The 23,486-nt window shown below is 38.2% G+C and overlaps 1 protein-coding gene across 1 annotated transcript in view; it reads left to right on the top strand.

The window, feature by feature from the left end:
• The window catches only part of LOC126094873 (uncharacterized), a 31,764-nt gene extending 22,709 nt beyond the window's left edge, over nt 1-9,055 (top strand). The window contains exons 2-5 of the mRNA XM_049909504.1: nt 7,825-7,958; nt 8,038-8,283; nt 8,368-8,593; nt 8,710-9,055. Coding sequence (XP_049765461.1) covers nt 7,825-7,958; nt 8,038-8,283; nt 8,368-8,593; nt 8,710-8,844 — 741 coding nt within the window. The 3' untranslated portion in view covers nt 8,845-9,055. The remainder of the gene's footprint in view (nt 1-7,824; nt 7,959-8,037; nt 8,284-8,367; nt 8,594-8,709) is intronic.
• Nucleotides 9,056-23,486: the final 14,431 nt, after the last annotated feature.

Here is a 23,486-nt window from a genome sequence, read left to right as displayed (position 1 = left end):
ATTTCTCTGGTTGCCATGTTAATAGTTTGCTTCTTTTCACAGAACACAGTGGAGTATAACAGTGTCACCTCCCCCAACCTAATGTGCAGACAAAATTGTGAGAGAATTCTGACACAGTGGTTTATTAAGTGAGGAACTGGGGAAAAGTAAGATCAGTAGCTTATTAAAAAAGCACATCCTCAGTACAAAATAAATGTATATTGTCTTCTCTTATGTGGTTCCAAAACCCATAACATTTCTCATTTCACCAGCTATTGATGGCCACTAAAAATTACATTCCTTCATCAGATAAGTCTGTAGTTAGCGGATTAACATGTTAGATAATGTGAAGTTTTGCATTAGAACCATGTAGTAAAATACTCTCTTTTTTTGTGCCATCAATTGTCAAAATTTCATTTCGATATCTCAAACCGTTTCTGAAATATGAGTAATGGGGGTATTTCATTCTGGATACATCACCGCCACTGTGAGATAGAAAATAAATGTGCTACTTCAGATCAATTTTCTTGGGATTTGTAACACATAGAGATCTCCACCCAAATCTATAGAAAAATTCAATATGTTAGTAAATTTTATACGCAGCAACATATTATGTAATTTGCACTTATCGGATCCCCATTTTTCATTGCAAGTTTTTTTTATTTCCGCACAGTGTGTTACTTCCATGTAAATATCACAATAAATATGACCATTAATGAAATGATGGGCACATCATCATGAACCTGACACATAAAGCTGTAAGTAACACAAAAATCAATTTTTTTTACCAAATAGTGTCTGCAAAATCATTTGAGAAAGATTGCAGGGCACGTGCCTCGATTCTGTTATTGCCGACCGGCCAAAACGTCGCAAACACTCCCCATCTGAACAAATGAATAAACTCGCCCAGCGCTTCGAGTGAAAATTGGTCACTGTGCATCGGGCACTGTGCATCCTGTGCGAACTATAGCACCATTTGGTTTATTTGTAGAATACTGGGGAAATCAATCAGTCTGCAAAGGAGATTGCTTACAAATCATTCATGTGACCCATCCTAGAATATTGCGAAGTGTGTGGAACCCATACTAAATAGGACTAGCAGGGGATATTGAATGTATCCGGAGGAGGACAGCACAAATGGTCACAGGTTTGTTTGACACATGGGAGGGTCTCACTGAGATGTTGAAAGAACTGAACAGCACACCTATCTCAAGAAAGTCTTCTAACAAAGTTTCAACAACTGGCTTTAAATGATGATTATAAGAATATTTTACAACCCCCTACATATAGCTCCCATGGGGATTGTTAGGATAAAGATTAATTACAGCATGCACCGACACATTTAAACAATCATTTTTTCCTGTGCTCCGTACTTGAATGGAATGGGGAAAAGCCCTAATAACTAGTACAGTGGGGTGTACACTCTGCCATGTACTTCACAGTGGTTCACAGAGTACAGATTTAGATGTAGAATGTTTCTAAAAACCGTTTACAAGAAATAACTTTAGATGAAATTTATGATGGTTCAAATAGTGACATAAAATTTAATCTATTTCATGATAAATTCATACCATTATCTGAAAATAGTTTTGACAATATAGTGTAATTGAATAGATAAAAAAATCTACTCACCAAGCAATGGCAGAACACGCACATAAGAGAAGGTTATATTTACACAACCATTCAGAGCCAGTGGCCTCCTTCCAGCAGAAGGGAAAAGAAGAGGGGTGAAGAAAAAGGACTGGAGAGGTTTAGGAGAAGGGGTAGATTTTGGAAAAGTCACCCAGAACCATGGGTCAGAGAAGACTTACTGGACAGGATGAGAAGGAAAGCCTGATTGTTGGGGACTGCACCGGACAAGCTTTGAAAACCTGAGAGCAGATTACTGCTAAAACATTGTGCAGAAATTAATAAGAGTGAAAAGCTATGAGCATTGTACGTAACAGAAAATAGTTTTCCTTATAAGCTAATCAGAAAGGACTTTGAACAGCAATGTAAAAATCATACATCACTATGAGGATTAAAGTATCAAGTGAAAGGAAGGGGAAATGTATCTGCTGGCAAGAACAAAGATCCTGTGATAGTTGCTCGTTGCTAAGCAAAGTTATTAAAAAAATCTGGGATCATGCACATTATTTTAGAAATCAGTAAAGCCGACAATAGACTTAAGGCTATATGGAATGTAGTGAAATGAGAGAGGGCAACAGGTCACAGAACAGGATAACATCACTGTTGAATTAAATGGAAGAGTAGCAGATATGTTTAGTAATCACTTCCTAAATGCAGTCGAAAATAAAGCAACAAACAGTTGTGGAGAAAAATCACTGCAGTATGTTGAAAAAGCAACTCTCATAAAATACAACCATATCCCCAACATCTCCTTCTGAATTTAAGAGATATATTCTCTTAAAGGATATAAAATATAGACTGACAATGGCAATAAAAGTGTTTCTCCATAAGATAAACTTGGTAACATCAAGTATAGATTTAAATGTTAGGAAGTATTTTCTGAAAGTTATTGACAAAGTTTAGACAAGAAGGGAATAGAAGCTTTTGAAATGTGGTTCTACAGAAGAATGCTGAAGATTATTAGGGTGGAGCACATGACTAATGAGGAGGTACTGAACAGAATGGGAGAGCAAAGAAATTTGTCGCACAACCTGTCTAGAAGGAGTATTGGTTGGTAGGACATATTCTGAGACATCCAGGGAATACCAATTTAGTACTGGAGGTAAGTGTGGAAGTAGAAACCATAGAGGGAGAGCAAGAGATGAATAAAGCAAAGCAGATTCAGAAGGTTGTAGGTTGCAGTTGTTACTCAGTGTTGAAGAAGCTTGCACAGGATAGAGTTGCATGAGAGCTGCAGCAAACCAGTCTTCGGACCTGAAACCATGACGACGACATCAACAACAACAACAACAACAAAATTTTCTCAAAAATAAAAACTGATCTGGTTTATAATGCATCACTAACTCAAGGCATTTTTCTAGAGAGATTGATATTTGCTGTTGTTAAACCGTTCTATAAGAAATGTGATAAGGAGATGTCAAAAATTACAGACATGTTTCACCCATTATCTTCCAAAAATTTTGAGAAGGTGATGTATTGTAGAATAGTATTCCACCTGACCAACAATAATATCTTCAGTAAATCACAGATTGGATCACAAATGAGTTGCTCAACTTAGAATGCCATTTACACGTTCCCTCGGCAAATTTTACAAGCAGTAAATAACAAAATAGTGTTGGTTGCTATTTTCTGTGAACTGTCTAAGGTATTTGACTTTGTGAATCACAGTATTCTCCCTGATAAATAAAGGTTTTGTGCAGTTGATGCAGCGACATAGTCAAAGGGGAGTTCCAGGGGTCTGGAGCCCCCATCACCTAAATGAAATTACACACGACCTAGTGGCCATGTAGCGAAATTAAAAAAAAAATGGAAGTATAAGTAGCGTCAGTATCAGCCATGAAAGCTTACATTGTATGAAAGATATTTTTATTTTCAATCATACAAGGAACATGCACTTTCATTAGACAGCAAGGTGAATGATAGATTTAAGCTATCTATAACACTGTTGGCTATCACCCATCCCTATTTAGCCAAAACCAATTATTGGCCTTGCTTGAGGTTAATTGTTTCATTAATCAGTTCAGTTCTTATTTGCAGTTGAATTTAATGTAAGTGCTACCGTTTATCATTTTTGCTCTGTGTGGTGTTGTGATAGTTTCTAATTATGGATAAGTTTGCAACAAGGAAAAAAAAAAGGTTCGTCTGCTAGCTTTATGAAAAGTTAAAAATAAGTATGCACTACTATAATAGTTTAATTACCTGTCTATAACTGGTTAATGTTAGCACTTGAGTTGTAGCTGGTAGAACTTTGGTGTTGCAGTATTTCAGTACTACAAAAGACAGTAAATATAATGACAAATAACATTAAGTTAAAAGCAGTGCATAAACACTTTAATTTGTCTGTCATCCAAAAATTGCGTTGATCAACAAAAATATCACCCAAACGGCGATGGTTGCATTTCTTTAAAAAATTTGCTGAATATTCTATTATTAGTAGCCTAAATGACAAAATATCGACCAGTCTGATCATGTGGGTAGTACTCAGTTATGAAAATCAGTTTCGAAACTGAATGGTGGTGAGCAGTTTGCGGAGGATGGAGGGGTATGTGATGACAACACATTCTATAGTTCATTCATTTCTAAAAGATTTTGTTCAGTGTGCTGCTTGAATTCATCTGAGCCAACTGCACTCTGCATCCCTCCCTCCCCTTTTGTCTAAAATCTATTTATGCTCTTGTAATATTATAATAACGAGTAAGTCTGTGCACAATTAAATCTTAAAATCTGCATGCATTCATGCACTACCAAATGATTACACAAACACTATTGGAGATAAAACATGCAGTGTCAAAAATCAATCTTTTGTTGCAATGCATTTTATTTTATTTTAAAACAATATACAACAACCAGTTCCCCCCCCCCCCCCCCCCAAATTCTTTATCAGCTTGTGGTAGCTCTAATCTTGGGATTCAAGAGATGAGGTGATTTAAATCCATCCACCAGTGATCTTGAAAATTGTTTTCTCTTGTCTGAAGGGCAAAGGGAGACTGGAGCATGACTGCTTCTTAGTAGTTTGTATTTTGTCAAAATACAGCTCTCCTAAATAATGAGATTATATCTATGCTTGTCATAAACTCCAAGATAATTGTCAAATTCAATGGTTTTGCATTCTTTATGGACATTTTCAAAATAAATGAAATACCTGAATGTCCTCTTTAGAAAATTGGACCCCCCCCCCCCCTTTTTTGACAAAATCCCAGCTACATCCTTGGTTGATGGTATAGCCAATCAGTGAATAATATCATGTCCAACCATAGGAATGAAGAAAATTGTACTCTGCAATTCAACCAATGTAATCAGGGCAGGTTCTATGGACTGGGTAGAAATCATGTCTGCATTACTCAAGTCTCAAATTAATGATATGGTTATAATAGAAGGAAACATTCCACGAAGGAAAAATATATCTAAAAACAAAGATGATGTGACTTACCAAATGAAAGTGCTGGCAGGTCGACAGACACACAAACGAACACAAACATACACACAAAATTCAAGTTTTCGCAACAAACTGTTGCCTCATCAGGAAAGAGGGAGAAGGACGGGTACACACTCGCACACACACACATATCCATCCACACATATACAGACACAAGCAGACATATTAAAAGACAAAGAGTTTGGGCAGAGATGTCAGTCGAGGCAGAAGTGCAGAGGCAAAGATGTTGTTGAATGACAGGTGAGGTATGAGTGGCGGCAACTTGAAATTAGCGGAGATTGAGGCCTGGTGGATAACGGGAAGAGAGGATATATTGAAGAGCAAGTTCCCATCTCCGGAGTTCGGATAGGTTGGTGTTAGTAGGAAGTATCCAGATAACCCGGACGGTGTAACACTGCGCCAAGATGTGCTGGTCATGCACCAAGGCATGTTTAGCCACAGGGTGATCCTCATTACCAACAAACACTGTCTGCCTGTGTCCATTCATGCGAATGGACAGTTTGTTGCTGGTCATTCCCACATAGAATTATCCCTCTTTCCTGATGAGGCAACAGTTTGTTGCGAAAGCTTGAATTTTGTGTGTATGTTTGTGTTCATTTGTGTGTCTGTCGACCTGCCAGCACTTTCATTTGGTAAGTCACATCATCTTTGTTTTTAGATATATTTTTACTCAAGTCTCAATCGTACGTCCACTTTTGTTTCCCATGTATGTAAACAATCTTCTGTGCAAGATAGAAGAAGCAGAAGTAGCTCTTTTTGCAGATAATACTAGCATTGTAATCAGTCTGAGCGTACATACAACACCAGAAGAAATGATAAACAAGTCTTCTTCAAAGTATCATTGACTGGTTTTCTCTGAATGGTCTCACTCTCAATTTCAAAAAGACACAGCATATTCAGTTCTGCATACATAGAGGTATTGCACCGATGATAAGTGTAACATATGGTGAGGAAATACAATTCGTCCGCATTTGCACTTAGTTATTGCAAATCTTAGGGAGAGAGAAATGAGTAAGGTGACGTGTTCTGCATTTTTTCATTCTATAATACCATATGATATAATGTTCTGGGGGTAATTCATCTTTAAGAAAGAAAGTCTCTATAGCTCAAAAATGTGCTGTAAGAATAATATGTGATGCTCACCCTTGATCTTCTTGTAGACATCTATATAAGGAGTTGGGCATTCCGACTACTGTCTCACAGTATATTTATCCCCCATGAAGCATATTGTAAGTACTCCACTACAGTTCAAAAGGAACAATGATGTACATAATTTCAATATGAGAAGAAAAAATAGCATTCATTATTCCACATTCAGGTCACCTTTTGCATAAAAAGGGGTCACAATGCGCAACCTAAATTTGTGATCACTTACCCAGTGATATAAAATGTCTGACAGGCAGCAAAGTAAAATTTAGAAACAATCTGAAAAAGTTTATCCTTGGCGACTCCTTCTATTTCGTAGAAGAATTTCTATTATTTTAATGTGAAAAGGTGATGGGTAGGAATTACTAACTCAAACATGTATATTTAAAAAAATAAAAAAATGGTCAGCATGTAGCCATATTTACATACTAGTGTGTATTGTGAATTTAAAATGACTCGTTTCACATCGTTAAGATTTATCAGCAGAACTAATGATTTTTTGAAAATATAATATAATTGGTTGGATAAGAAAATATACTTGCCATGCAATAATATAATTGGATGGATAAGAAAGTATACTTGCCATGCAGCAACAGGTTGGTGTGCAGCTTCTTTTTTTTAAATTGTGTGTGTATTACATGCATTTTGGGCTTTTATGAAAGTTTTATATTCACCTTGTTAATGACATTGCGAGGTCAAAGTGAGCAGCTTGCATCTGCAGGTTCAATATATCCTGTCTGGCACATTATTGCTCAGCTTCCTTAACACTTTCCAATTTAGAAACCATCCGAAAGAAGAAAAACTGTGCTGCACTATTGTTATATATTGCTTGGGTGTTGTAAGTTGACAACTTGCACAAGTCTTGAGACTGAGTGAAGCTATACATTAACAGAGAAGCAGCTTTTTTAACAACTAGCTACTGTATCTAAACTCCATATCTTCTTCTGATGAAGGATGTTTTATTGAAAACAAAAGGTGGAAAATAAACAGTCTCCGTTTTTAATATTGCTGTGATCACAAATCAAATGATCATGGCAGATGCCTAACCACTGTATTTAAGAGGATAATGGTGATGGTTGGATAGAGGGCATTGTAACATAGTATTATAAACATTAGCTGACATACTTATCTCTCGAAACTGTGAAGTTTTAAGTGTGTTTGTGTTTTGTATAAATGCGAATGTTTTAATTATCTTGTGTTATGTGGCTATGAACTGCATATGGATAAAATTTAATTCTGATATTGATAGTGTTTCTGATACATATGTAAGACATCAAGTAGAATGGCCCACTGTATGTGTCTGAAAATTGATATAATTGATATATCCTGAGAGAAAAATGTTGTCTTGTAGTTTTTGGGAAAACTAATAATTTTTTAAAGTTTTGTAATGGGGGCTTGTGCTTGTTTACATGTAATCAAAAGAGAAGTATATGATACAGCATTTTTATTTTGTTGCGGACAGTGTGATCTTGAACATCAGATTCATCATAGAGCAAATCTGCTAATATTTACTAACGTAGGATATAAAATACAGTGATGTTTTAATATTAGGCTCTATCACTAGAACTAATATTTGTAATCATATTTATTCCTGCTATATTCTATGCTAATCCCTGCTGTTTTCATTTTTGTAGAATAATGCCATCATTAAAGTGACAGAAGGAGAAGATAATGTAACCATACCAGGGGAAATTGAGATGCATCAGAAGACCTACAATTTTGATGATATTTTGACAGATATATCCCCCGAGCCTTCTGGTGGAATGGAGTATGTAATTTGCTCTTTCGGTATGACTTTTTTTATAAGCAGGATAATTGATGATATTGCTAATGGCATGTGGTTCTAGGGATGGATTCAGAGAATTTGCAGTACTTCTCTGTGGCCTAGGACTCACTGTGGATGAAATCAGACTTGTGAAACAACGCAATATCGACATAGAGACATTTCTAGCATTAAAAGAAACTGACTTAAAAATTATTGGAATTGAGGATGAGGAACGAAGACGTAAGCTAATTGAAGACATGCAAAATCTCTCGTCAAAACAACAGCCTCAGGATAATAAGGCACATATGAAATCCAATTCCGCAATTAGGTGAGTAAAAGATTGTTTCTCAGTGGAATAAATTGTCCTTCATTTATTTATTATACTTTATCAAGCATGCTGTTTTTTTTTTAGTGTACAAGAAGGACAGCAAATTGTATCTTTGACTGCGACACATTTAGAAGAGCTGGATTTGGTACTGGACACTCTGTTAAAGGCAGTCGCCCAAAATTATGACGACGCTTTTGTGGATGAACAGTACTCCTCTAAAGCTGTCTTGCTTGTGGTATTGCAATTGGCGATGGAGCAAGCATATTGTCTCCATAACCAACTTCAGAAACTGCCTGGAGAATTGTCTCAGGTCAAAAGACTATCATTAAATATGTTTTATTATTATTATTATTATTATTATGAAAATTTGTGTGTATGGTTTTGACAGGTTCGATTTTCATACACTGTACAATTTCTTTTTACCAGATGAGAAAGCAGTCCGACAGTCGGAGGGCGAAATATTTCTCCTGGAAAGTCATGGGGCTTTTGGTGCCTGCCACAGCAGTGGCAGTGATAGCGTTTTGGAAAATGAAAAAACATTTATTCTCACATATTGTGTGAAACATTTTTGAAAAGTATGCCCATTGAGAACATAAGACTGCTTATGTCTTTAAATTATTATTTGTGTTGTAAGATAAGACATTATTTATTACTGGCTTACCATAATACAGACATAATTGCAGATAATTTCATTACAACACACAACAGTATATTGTTTTCATTTCCATTGATCTCAAATCCAGAAGAAGAAAATGCACAGCACATCAAATTATGTTGTTTCAATTATTTAATGCCACTCATGTGTACCCACTATCCTCTCCCTTTTAAATAAAACAGATTCATCTTCAATGCATACTAAACCATGCCCTCAGTAATACGTAGAAAGAGAACAGCCGATGTGTGTAGTCGCCGGGCGGATATTGGAAAAATGATAGTTTCCGTTTTATGTGCTTACAGATGAACTTCAGTAATGACTGTATATTTCAAGAATGCTAGTTGCTGTAATTTACAAATTAAAGGAGGTCTACCAGATTTTGTATCTTAGTATATCTGGGTCAGAATGACAAAGAGATTGACAGCTAGCTGTTTAGAGGGTAGCTGCCAGGGCAAGAGCCATTCAGAAAATCAGCCTGGTCAGGCCTCCTGTTGTGTCTGCTGTTGCAATACCACTGTGCTGCTGCAGGTGCCAGTTACAGGCAACACTTGCAGCTGGTAATGTAACAGTTATACATTTTTATTCTTTGCATTGTTTCTGTGTGTGGCATATTTATTTTACTTGACAGAATGTCCTAAACTAATTGCTAAAGTATGCAGAAAAGTGATCAAATTATTACCACTATACCAAGCAAATCCAAAACTGCATGTTAATGGGCAGGGTGTGAATGCATCCAAAGTGGGAATGCCCAGCTGTTTGCAGCTGCAGCCATATTGTGTGCCCTGACATATGTCAGTCGTCACCACCACCCACTCTCGTGCTCGACTGTCAGTCGCTTTGTTATTTTGATCGAGGTACAGAATAACTATGCTTTATGAAGGAACAGCAGTATTTACTCTGATATTGAATATATTTTTTGCAAATTCATAAATTTAAAGCTAGTTTATTCATCAGTTTCATGTTCAATAGAGCATTTTGCACAATACGTGATAATGATATGGAATGAATCATTTCACATTCACCTTGCAAATCAATTTCTACATATGGTAATTTCTTTTGTGTGCTGTGCATCCTGTTAAAGTAGCTACTATTAATTCATGCACTCTTTTCCTCTCGATTAATGTTTTGAGTAAAGAAGTCGTTCTCTTCACCACTTCTCTAATCCCCTAGGTCTTGAGGTGAAAAGTAAAAATACCTCAAGTAGAGGCTTTATGAATATCTGCACAAAATCTAACTAACCAGCTCCTTTTACCATTTAGAATGTGTTATAATAAATATATCTTAAATTTGAATTGTAAGCAGCTAACAGTCTTGCAGGTGCAGAGCTGATTGACAATTGCTGAGTATTCCTCCTTCCCAAAAAATTTAATTTAAGGAGATGCTATAACTATCAATGTGGCAATAGATACTGATTTCCTCCACTAGAATTACTTCTTGGAAGGGAACTGTAATAACTTTTGGTGTGCTGAAGGAAACTGGAAGATGTTCTTCTGTACAAGTTATACAGTTGCAGCAAAAAAAAGGGGGGGGGGGGGGGCGGCAGAAATATATATGAGTTACAAATTTCGTAATAATGTAAGTGGATAGATAAAAAATCTGCTCACCAAGTGGCGGCAGGAGAACACACATATAAAAAGTATTAAAGTTTGCAAGCTTTCAGAGCCGGTGGCTCCTTCTTATGGCAGAAGGGTTGAGGGGGAAGAAAGAGGGGCGAAGGAAAAGGGCTGGTGAGATTTAGGAAAACAGTTATAGCTTAAAAAGAGAAGAAAGTCTTTCCTTCTCATCCTGTCTGGTAAACTGGGGTTATGGGTGACTTTCCTGAACTCTAACCGTTTTCGTAAAGCTCGCCAGTCCTTTTCCTTCACCGCTCTTCCTTCCCCCTCAACTCTTTTGCTAGAGAAGAAGGAGCCACGGGCTGCGAAAGCTTGCAAACTTTAGTACCTTTTATATAATGTGTGTTCTTCTGCTGCCACTTGGTGACTAGGTTTTTTGTCTATCAACTTGCATTACATTCTCAAAAATTTATTATTTTTGTAAATTTAGTTATACTTTTTGCAGAAACACTCAGAAAGGTCACAAAGTAGTTTGGTCAGACATTATTCTGCAGCAGATCATTATTTGTCTATGAACTGTAGTGTCAGTAAATGAGTAACGATATTATTGATCTTTGTTATGCTAAGATTACCGTATGACTACTGTTTGTCTATACAAATATGGAATTTCTTGTGTTAGCAACGTAATTAATTGTATACTGTAGCTCCAATAAGTTCTTGAACAGATTGCTACAAAATATTGGTTGAACGTTTCTGCTGCAGGCAGTGTAACAAAGCAAAATCGTTACTTCATACACAAAGAAATTATTTTATTTTCTACAAGGTAGTTTTACCATTTCCATACCATTGTGCACCATTCTTGTCTTTATTTGCTGGAAACACAAGCATCATGAAGTAATCTTCATTTGTAATTTTTTGGCCAATAGTGTAAGAACCTAGCACAACTCTCTTTAATAATTACGTATTTTGTGGTATACTAAGTGTACTTTTGGTTTATGAAATTGTTTTTGGTTCATTTCTTCACTTGCCTAATGATGATCATAGATTTCTAACTATCCAACTATGACGTTACCTTTGCTTCCCATTCTAAAGTGGCAGCACACACAGTTATAAGTGAAGCCTGTAAAATACTGGAATTATTCCACATTTAATATGACCAAGTCCTCTGCACTCTCTGATTGTTTTAAAATTGGAATAATAGAAATGTTATTATGTGCCAATAGCCTTCCAGATTTCTCAAACATTACTTTTTATGTAACAAGGGAAAGTTTCCTGGTAGTTTCCATCGATGAAGTTACTCATCCTAAGTGGAGATCATCAATCAACTACCATAGTCTTAATTCATTTCATCCCATGCAGAATACTCCACATGCCATACTGTATTAAATGCTCTAATGTCAAAATTCTACACAGATTAATCTGAAAATTCATCGAAGTATAACACATCCAAGGTAGAGTGATGGAGAGACATTTCCTTGTTTGGTGCTCCACAGTGGCAGATTTCTTGCACCAATGAGAATAGCATTTAGATCACCAAGCTCTGCACAGCTTGTGACTGCAGTGCCCCTATTGATTGTACCCTTTCTGATTATTATAACTCATCCTTGCATTCCAAATTGGGGCTTTCCAGTGATGGATGATTTTTTACTGAAAAAGGATTTTTTCCTGACAAGGGAACCTCCCAATCGCACCCCCCTCAGATTTAGTTATAAGTTGGCACAGTGGATATAGGCCTTGAAAAATTGAACACAGATCAATCGAGAAAACAGGAAGAAGTTGTGTGGAACTATGAAAAAAATTAGTAAAATATACAAACTGAGTAGTCCATGCGCAACATAGGCAACATCAAGGAGCATGTGAGCTCAGGAGCGCCGTGGTCCTGTGTTTAGTGTGAGTAGCTGCGGAAGGAGAGGTCCTTGGTTCAAGTCTTCCCTCGACTGAAAATTTTACTTTCTTTATTTTCGCAAAGTTATGTTCTGTCCGTTCGTTTGTTGACGTCTCTGTTCACTGTAATAAGTTTAGTGTCTGTGTTTTGCGACCGCACCGCAAAACCGTGCAATTAGTAGACGAAAGGACGTGCCTCTCCAATGGGAACCGAAAACATTTGATCGCAAGGTCATAGGTCAACAGATTCCTCCACAGGAAAACACGTCTGATGGATTCTATACGACACTGGTGACGGCATGTGCGTCACGTGACAGGAATATGTTGTCAGCCCACCTAACTTGTACACTTAGCGAATGGGTGAAAAAGTTCTTCTACCTTGCCCGATTTAGGTTTTCTTGTGGATGTGATAATTACTCCCAAAAAAGTGATGAAAACATAAGAGTTTGTCACATAAACTGAAAATAAAAAATTAAACTCTTCACTCAAGGGAAGACTTGAACCTAGGACCTCTCGTTCCGTAGCTGCTCTCGCTAACCACGGGACCACGGCGCTCCTTGACTCCCATTGTCCTTGATGTTGCATATCTTTGCATGGACTACTCACTTTCATCTACATCTACATCTACATCTACATCTACATGACTACTCTGCAATTCATATTTAAGTGCTTGGCAGAGGGTTCATCGAACCACAATCATACTATCTCTCTACCATTCCACTCCCGAACAGCGCGCGGGAAAAACGAACACCTAAACCTTTCTGTTTGAGCTCTGATTTCTCTTATTTTATTTTGATGATCATTCCTACGTATGTAGGTTGGGCTCAACAAAATATTTTCGCATTCAGAAGAGAAAGTTGGTGACTGAAATTTCATAAATAGATCTCGCCGTGACGAAAAACGTCTTTGCTTTAATGACTTCCATCCTAACTCGCGTATCATATCTGCCACACTCTCTCCCCTATTACGTGATAATACAAAACGAACTGCCCTTTTTTGCACCCTTTCGATGTCCTCCGTCAGTCCCACCTGGTAAGGATCCCACACCGCGCAGCAATATTCTAACAGAGGACGAACGAGTGTAGTGTAAGCTGTCTCTTTAGTGGACTTGTTGCATCTTCTAAGTGTCCTGCCAATGAAATGCAACCTTTGTCTCGCCTTCCCCACAATATTATCTATGTGGTCTTTCCAACTGAAGTTGTTCGTAATTTTAACACCCAGGTACTTAGTTGAATTGACAGCCTTGAGAATTGTACTATTTATCGAGTAATCGAATTCCAATGGATTTCTTTTGGAACTCATGTGGATCACCTCACACTTTTCGTTATTTAGCATCAACTGTCACCTGCCACACCATACAGCAATCTTTTCTAAATCGCTTTGCAATTGATACTGGTCTTCGGATGACCTTACTAGATGGTAAATTACAGCATCATCTGCGAACAACGTAAGAGAACTGCTCAGATTGTCACCCAGGTCATTTATATAGATCAGGAACAGCAGAAGTCCCAGGACGCTTCCCTGGGGAACACCTGATATCACTTCAGTTTTACTCGATGATTTGCCGTCTATTACTACGAACTGCGACCTTCCTGACAGGAAATCATGAATCCAGTCACACAACTGAAACGATACCCCGTAGGCCCGCAGCTTGATTAGAAGTCGCTTGTGAGGAACAGTGTCAAAAGCTTTCCGGAAATCTAGAAATATGGAATCAGTTTGAGATCCCCTGTCGATAGCGGCCATTACTTCGTGCGAATAAAGAGCTAGCTGCGTTGCACAAGAACGATGTTTTCTGAAACCATGCTCGTTACGTATCAATAGATCGTTCCCTTCGAGGTGATTCATAATGTTTGAATACAGTATATGCTCCAAAACCCTACTGCAAACCGACGTCAATGATATAGGTCTGTAGTTCGATGGATTACTCCTAATACCCTTCTTAAACACTGGTGCGACCTGCGCAATTTTCCAATCTGTAGGTACAGATCTATCGGTGAGCGAGTGGTTGTATATGATTGCTAAGTAGGGAGCTATTGTATCAGCGTAATCTGAAAGGAACCTAATCGGTCTACAATCTGGACCTGAAGACTTGCCCATATCAAGCGATTTGAGTTGTTTCGCAACCCCTAAGGTATCTACTTCTAAGAAACTCATACTAGCAGCTGTTCGTGTTTCAAATTCTGGAATATTCCATTCGCCTTCCCTGGTGAATGAATTTCGGAAAACTGCGTTCAATAACTCCGCTTTAGCGGCACAGTCATCGGTAACAGTACCATCGGCACTGCACACCAAAGGTATTGACTGCGTCTTGCCGCTTGTGTACTTTACATACGACCAGAATTTCTTCAGATTTTCTACCAAATTTCGAGACAATGTTTCGTTGTGGAACCTATTAAAGGCATCTCGCATTGAAGTCCGCGCCAAATTTCACACGTCTGTAAATTTTAGCCAATCTTTGGGATTTCGCGTTCTTCTGAACTTCGCATGCTTTTTCCGTTGCCTCTGCAACAGCGTTCGGACCTGTTTTGTGTACCACGGGGGATCAGTTCTATCTCTTACCAATTTATGAGGTATGAATCTTTCAATTGCTGTTGCTACTATATCTTTGAATTTGAGCCACATTTTACTAATTTTTTTCATAGTTCCACACAACTTCTTCCTGTTTTCTCGATTGATCTGTGTTCAGTTTTTCAAGGCCTATCCACTGTGCCAACTTATAACTATATTGAGGGGGGTGCGATGGGGAGGTTCCCTTGTGAGTATAGCCCAGTAAAAAGTATCAAAGTACTGAAAAAGGTAAACCTAATGATTTTTTAAAGACATGATGTGAATGCCTGCATGCTCTTGAGAGATCACTTCAGATGTAGATTGATACTAAAATATTTAAGTCACAGTAGTCAACAGCTGCACTGCATTGTTAAGTTCTTGTCTTTAAAACATATTAAAATTTTGAAGTTGCATCTTCAAATCGTTCAAATCAAAAGCTAGTTACTCTACACAAATTTTACCAACCTGTGTGTATCACTAGTTTTTACTGAATTTACTCATTTAAAATTATGTACTGAGAAGACTAAAACCTACTGAATGTGTCTTCTACAGATTACATGTTTTTACCTACTTAGAACTTTCTGTCTCAGTTTACTGCCAGCCATTAAAAAACATCAAAAATCACGTAATAAGTATGCGTGAATGCAGAGTTTCCCAGTGTACACTACTGATGATGAGAAACAACGCCAGAAGATGACATGTACGACACACATTGAGGATGTAATATATATAAAAACAAAGATGATTTGACTTACCAAACGAAAGTGCTGGCACGTCGATAGACACACAAACAAATACAAACATACACACAAAATTCTAGCTTTCGCAACCAACGGTTGCCTTGTCAGGAAAGAGGGAAGGAGAGGGAAAGACGAAAGGATTTTGGTTTTAAGAGAGAGGGTAAGGAGTCATTCCAATCCCGGGAGCGGAAAGACTTACCTAAGCAGACACGAGGCAACCGTTGGTTGCGAAAACTAGAATTTTGTGTGTATGTTTGTGTTTGTTTGTGTGTCTGTCAACGTTCCAGCGCTTTTGTTTGGTAAGTCAAATCATCTTTGTTTTTAGATATATTTTTTCCCACATGGAATGTTTCCTTCTATTATATTCACACATTGAGGATGTCGTGTCTTATTAGAGCTGCTCGGCTAGGAACCTGAATTTTTCATCAGCATATATCATCTTCTAAAAATCCTTACTTCACTGTCCTGAAATTTAGTCAAACATTACTCTTAATCTGCCATGACTTGATGATACAATAAATGTCAAATAATAGTACATGGCGATATTGTGTTGCACTAGGCACAAATAGGATTAGGGAACCCCTGCTCTCATAATCAAACCCTCTGATAGTGCACAAAAAATACAGAGTGCTGTATGAATATCAGAGATTACCATAGGGAAGACCATACATGCTTCCCCCCAGTAAGACATTTTTGTAATAAGTAAATTAACGTATGCAAAAATTTAGCATACAAAAACAGCAATTAAAACCTTAGTCACCAACAGACCCAGGTTACAGTAAGAATGTTTGTCAATGTTAAGTTATTTAAAATGGTGTGACAAGACATGCTTTAGTGTGAGTAGTTCCGTGTCATCAGATACCTACACCATTCCACAGAATTGGTACGACAACCTACAACAGCATCACACATGTTAACATGAGCTGAAGCAAATACCATACTATTTAAAACATGGTGTCCTGAGCTCTCAGCCATTGCTAAAAACTTTATATCAAGTACATGTTTCAAGGATTAGAAATATATTCTCATTGTAAGTCAAGGAACATTAATTTTTAACAGTCTTCACTTCAACTGCACCAATGAACTGCATATAACAACAAACAGTTTGCAACCAGTATGAGATATCGTGGGTAAAATCTTTCCCCTACAAAGCCTTTGAGCTATTTTTTTTTAAACAGGCACAGAACTGGAGGGCAGTAATGCTATGGTTTGTAATTAAACTGAAGAGTGGTGGGACATTATGTAAACATATATTGTAAAATTACAAAGAGATGGGTGACAGATTCTTTGAAAATATAAAGAACTGCACCTCAGGACTGGTGGTTCCTTATCAAGGGAGGAAAGAGGGAAGGGTCAGAAAGGAGGGGCAGCCTGAGACGTGAGGTGTCAGAGCTGTATCCTTGTGATTTCACACTTTCCTCGGGTGAATTTTCTTTTGTGTTCATACATTTGAGTGTAGATTTGTAATTTTATTGATGTTTTTGTCTTATGTCAAAGAGAATCTTTAATGTAATACAATGATTGTCATAGTTAGGTACCATCTGTCATACTAATGTGGTGCAATAATTTGTAGCAAATATAGAATAGGTTTTGCTACAGACACCAATGAAGCACACTATACTGGGTGAGCAAGAGCTGCATCGATAAAATTTCGTATGTTGTTCAGGGATATTTTGAGTATTTTGGTACAAGGGACGTATGAGGGTGGGACCCAAAAGTAACCGGAATCGTAATGCTGCACATCATGTACTTGTAGTAGCAGGTTGCGCCGCCAGAGGGTTGTAGTAGGAGCTCTGCTGAGAGATTCTGTAGCGCAGCGTCACCCAACAGTGAGAAGTGTGGTTTCTTTGGCAGTTCGTTCAGTGTGCATACAATGCAGACGTGACACAAGGAAATGGCTAGTTCTTACGAACAACGTGCGGCACTGAAGTTTTTTTTCTTGCTTGGCAAGAACGCAGCAGAAGCTGTTGCAATGATTCAGACAGCCTACAAAGACCATGCCCTTAGTATAACGCAAGTGTACGAATGGTTTTCTCGGTTTAAAAAGGGAGAAATGGTGATTGAAGATCAGACCCATTCCAGCCAACCTTCAACTGCTCAAAGTGAAGACAACATCAACAAAATCCTTGATCTCATCAGTGAAGATTGACGCAGGACAATCGACCAACTCAAGAACTTGTCCGGGTTGTCTGGAGCTCAATTCAGTGCATCTTGACCATCGATTTGGGGCTGCGAAGAGTGGCAGCAAAATTCGTGCCGAAACTTCTTACCGGAGATCAAAGGGACCATCGCGTTCAAGCCTGTCTCGAAATGGACGCATTCAAAGATGACCCACATTTCTCCAACAAAATCATTAAGAGTCATGGTGCTATGGGTACGATCCAGAAAGTAAACAACAGTCATCACAATGGAAGTCACCTGGCTCACCTCGACCAAAAAAAGCTTGACAAGTGAAATCAAATGTGAAAACAATGTTGATCTGTTTTTTTGACATCGAAGGGATCATACACTCTGAATTTGTCCCTGAAAACCAGACAGTAAACCAACAATTCTATTTGGAGGTTATGAAAAGGCTTCGCAGAAGCTTGTCGCGAAAACATCCGGCTTTGTGGGATTCTGGCATGTGGTTCCTGCATCACGACAACGCTGCCGCGCACACGGCTCTCACCATTCGTCAGTTTTTTGCCTCAATGAAGATGAATACCTTGACCCACGTGCGCCATTCGCAGGATTTAGCAACCTCGGACTTCTTCCTGTTCCCAAAGATGAAAAGAGACTTGAGAGGGAAGCATTTTGCGGATGTGGAAGACGTAAAACGCAATGTCATGAAAGTGCTAGCAGGTATCAATGGGAACAAATTTAAAAGGTGCTTCGAACACTGGAATGAACGTTTGGACAAGTGTATTAATGCTAATGGAGAGTACTCCGAAGGAGATTAAGGTTGTATTTGAAAACAATAAAGTGTATGCTTTCTAGAAAGAAATTCTGGTTATTTTTGGGTCCCCCCTCATATAGTGTCTGGTGACTTATTACAAAATATTTGCATTTTGTTTGATTTCTTACTGCCGTTTATTTTTGTATCTGTATTGCACTGAAAATACCAGCTCAACAGTGCTAATGTCGATAGCATGTGCTCTGTATTTTGTTTGGAAACATACTTGTTCCATTAAATTACAGAACTTGGTGTTGACAACACTAATGCCAATTTCACTCTTTGCCCTCAAGTTTTCACTATTGTACAGTTTTTTTTTTTTTTTTACAACAATATGGATAGATTTACTGATGAAGAATACAAGACAGTAGCGGCACAACAGTACTGTGCTGAACTATTTCTGTGACAACAGCAACCACATCACAGTAATTTTTCAACTGATAGTTGTGTAGCATAGCAATATAATACATTGGTGCCCCTGAATAAAATTTCACACACCTTCCCAGCCAATGCAAAAAGCAGAAGAAAGTGGGTGTAGCCGTAACAGTCGGGTTGAGTTTCAACATGGAGAATATGCTAGTATTGCAGCTGCACTACAGAGCCTATTGCTGTACACTGCAAGAGTTGGGTGGCCCAAGATGCCAATGCAGCAAAACGACATAATAGGGAGAGAGGTTCCACTGTTATGGTGACCATGCATTATTAAGTAAGAATGCTTAAGTCAAATGCAAGAGTAGCTATTCGCTACACTGGTGCTGCAAAATACACCAGTGTGATTTGAAAAATTAGGACATTCAGGAAAGCTGACTAGACGGGAAAAGCAGCCCAAACAATCTCAGTGCTGCCTCACTGTAGCATGACAAACACTAAGTTTATGTAAATGCAGTCAACAATATAACGCAGGAATCAGTTCAGTTTTTCAGTGAACTCTTCGACAGAATAGGAGTGACCCATGAGGAACTTAGGTATTAAAGTGCGTGGATTACTGCTAAGATTTTTTAATTCTTGGGATAGCTTATTGAAAATATATGCAACAATGTACTACACACCTTTCTGCACAAGAGTCAAGAAGGGTGATCCAAATGCAGATTGGATTTATGCCTTGTATTAACTGAGTGAAAGCTGCTCATTCTTAGGAATAAGCTGATATTGTTAGTAAGAAATGACAGTAAAGAATAATACACAGACTAATGAATGACAAGAGGTTTGCCAACTTACACCACTTATTGCCCCGTCTGCCTGTTTCTGAGCCAAAAATATCCTTTGAGAATGGAAAGAGTTACCCCAAAATATAATTGCATATGTCATAAGCGAATGAAGATAAGCGTAAGTAAACTACTTTTCATATTGAACTATCACTTATTTCATATGCCATTCTAATAGTAAAAATGGCAGCATTAAGTCTTTGAACAAGATCCTGAACATGGGCTTTCTATGACAATTTACTGTCTATCTATACACCTAGAAATCTGAACTGTTCAGTTTCACTAATCGTATGCATATGCCGTAAAATTAAAAAATCACTTTTTGTTGCATTGTGTGTTAGAAACTGTAAAAGCTGAGTCTTACTGTGATTTAGCCTTAGTTTATTTTCTACAGCCGTGAATGTATGTCTTGACCTGCACTATTTGAATCTGTGTCAACATTGCATCCAACATCTGTTACTACCAAGCTAGTGTCATCAGCAAACAGAAATATATGAGAATCGCTTATAATACTAGAGGGTGTATCATTTATATAAATAAGGAACAGGAGTGGCCCCAGCACTGATCCATGGGGAACCCGCTATTTAACCAAGCCCCACATGGACCCCACATCATAGCCATTCTCAGCATGTGGACAGTGACATTTCGCTGTTTGTTATTAAAGTAAAGAGGTGAACCAATTGTGAGCTACTGCCTGTATTCCTTAATGGTCCAGCTACTGGACCAATATTTTGTGATCAACACAATCAAATGCCTTAGTTAAATAAAAAAAGATGTGTAACATTTGAAACCTTTTGTTTAATCCATCCAGTACCTTGTAGTAAAAGAGAGACTATAGCATTTTTAGTTGTTAAACCACTTTTAAAATCAAACTGTACATTTGATAGCAAATTATATGAAGTGAAATTATCCTTACATTCACAGCCCTTTCAATAACTTAAGCAAACACTGGTGGCATAGAAGCAGGTCTAAAATTGTCTAGATTATCCTTTTCTCCCTTTTTATGAAGCGGCTTTATTACGGAGTACCTTAATCATTCAGGTAACTGACCATTCCTAAAGGACAAATTAAAAATATGGCTAATTACAGGGCTAACATATGCAGCACAGTACTTTAATATTCTGCTAGCTACTCCGTCATGTCCATGAGAGTCTGTAGTCTTCAGTGATTTAATTACTGATACAATCTCCCCCTTGTCAGTATCACAGAGGAGTATTTCAGATACCAGTCTCGGAAAGGCATTTTCAAAGAGAGTTTTATCAATAGCAGAAACAATTTTACTACATATTGACTTTATATTGTCGAACTTGTGCTTGCTGACCAGACACTTCCATCGTGACTGACCATGTGGTTTTAAGTTTATCCTCTGAATTAGCAATTCTATTTGCATACCACATACTCTTTGGTTCCCTAATAACATTTTTAAGCATCTTACAGTACTGGGGTACTGTACCTCGACTGTGACTACTTCTAAAACTTTGATATAATTCCCACTTTGTTCTGTATGATATCCTTATCCCCCTATTCAGCCACCCAAGTTGCCTTTTACTGCTAGTACCCAGTTTAGAATGTTCTAATGGAAAGCAGCTTTCAAAAGAGCATGAGAAATGCGACAAAAGCATTATACTTGTCATCTATGTTACCGGCGCTGTAGACATCATGCCAGTCTTGTTCCTTAATGAGATTTAAAAAACACACTATTGCCATTGGATTAGCTTTTCTACGTAGTTTATAATTATATATGAATATTCCACGTGTCCTCACCCTCTCGCTTAAAACCCACATCCTTTCGTCTTTCCCTCTCCTTCCCTCTTTCCTAACGAAGCAGCCGTTTGTTGCGAAAGCTTGAATTTTGTGTGTATGTTTGTGTTTGTTTGTGTGTCTATTGACCTGCCAGCGCTTTTGTTTGGTAAGTCTCATCATCTTTCTTTTTAGTTATAATTATATATTATATTTGTTTGATAACAAAAACCTTTTAGTGTTAAATTGTGCATGATGGTCTGGAAGGCCATTCACCCTTTTACTAACAGAATCCCCATCTAGTAATAAAGAATGAATAAAAATCTTGTGGCTGTGCTACTGTTCCCCTGCACCCTGATTGGAAAAAGTACAGTCTGCATCACATCATATGAGTTTAGGAGATCTTCCAACATACTTTTTCTTCATGATCACATAAGAAATTAATAGTAAAGTCATCATGTACAACAAATTTTTGGTACTTCCTACAAAGTGAACCAAGAACCCTCTCTAGCTGGAGCAGAAATGCTCTGAAGTCAGAATTAGGGGCCCTACAAATAACCACATTTAGAAGTTTAGTTTCACTAAATTCAACTGCCTCTGAACAACATTCAAATACCTGTTCAGTGCAGTGCTTTGATACGTCCATGGACTCAAATGGAATATTTTTTATGTACATGGCCACTCTCCCATTCTGCAAAGAACTACTTTAAATCTGTATCCTGGTAAAGGAAGCCTTTGAACTGTCAAGTTATGTAAATGATGCTCCGATACGCCATAATGTCACAGTCAACATCTATAAGTGGTTCACTAACTTTCTCTCTAATACCGCTTATACGTTGATGGAATATGCTAATTCCTTCACTACTTGGATATCTGACCTCCTTTGAAGGCGGTACCTTTGTTAGACTTACTTCCTTTAAGCAGGGTTACATAACAGCTGACTTCAATTTAAAAAAGGTGCAGTTCAAACGCCAACTACTACAGGAATTTTCCCATTAGTGATCCCACCACTGGCCACTACACTGTCACCTATGAGCTTTGCCAACCTCCCATTCCCACACCTTATTGAGGTGCAGGTCATGCCAAGTTAAACCTGATCTATTGATAGACTCAACTGGCACCACTGCAATGTGAGCCATGCCCTCCACCATCAGTGCCTTCTCAAGCCCCATGTTAACATGTCTAACAGCAGCACTGAGATGAGGCCAACCATGACACTGAAACTGTTGCACAAAGTGCACATTTGTGCCACCAGTTTCAGTAGCTAGTCACAACCTACATCATACGCCCTGTCCCTATAGCTCCACCAACAGTCACTGCCTGACCCCGTTTCGTAAAATTCCTAAACTACTCTACCATGACACTGAAACTGTTGCACAAAGTGCACATTTGTGCCACCAGTTTCAGTAGCTAGTCACAACCTACATCATACGCCCTGTCCCTATAGCTCCACCAACAGTCACTGCCTGACCCCGTTTCGTAAAATTCCTAAACTACTCTATTTTAACAGTCACATGAGCCAACCCTGCACTGGGCTTCACAATACTGGTGATCTGATACTCACTCCCCAACACTTCCTGCGACTACCGGCCTACACCTCTGCCATGCTAAACACCTAGCAGCAGAACACTCTTCTTTCTATTACAATTTGCAACTGACTTAGGCTCCCTAACTGCTGAGGTATGCTACATGTTTCCTACACTTACAGCTACAAGAGGCTTCTCTCAACTAAACTCAGACAGTTGGTCAGATCTGTTGGTGATATGCAAATTATGACTGTCTGAATACCGCCTCCTCCTAGCTGCCTTTTTACCAACTGCCAGTTCCCATTCCCCAGCATCCTCACTCCTCATGCTGTCTAGTTCCTCCTCTGCATTTTGTAACTGCACCTGAAGGGCACAGATCTTACACTCCTGTTCCTCTATCAACTTATTTCTGCTACAA

This window comes from Schistocerca cancellata, chromosome 8 (genome assembly GCF_023864275.1).
Source record: "Schistocerca cancellata isolate TAMUIC-IGC-003103 chromosome 8, iqSchCanc2.1, whole genome shotgun sequence".
Lineage (NCBI taxonomy): Eukaryota > Metazoa > Arthropoda > Insecta > Orthoptera > Acrididae > Schistocerca > Schistocerca cancellata.
This window is presented reverse-complemented; position numbering and strand designations above follow the sequence as displayed.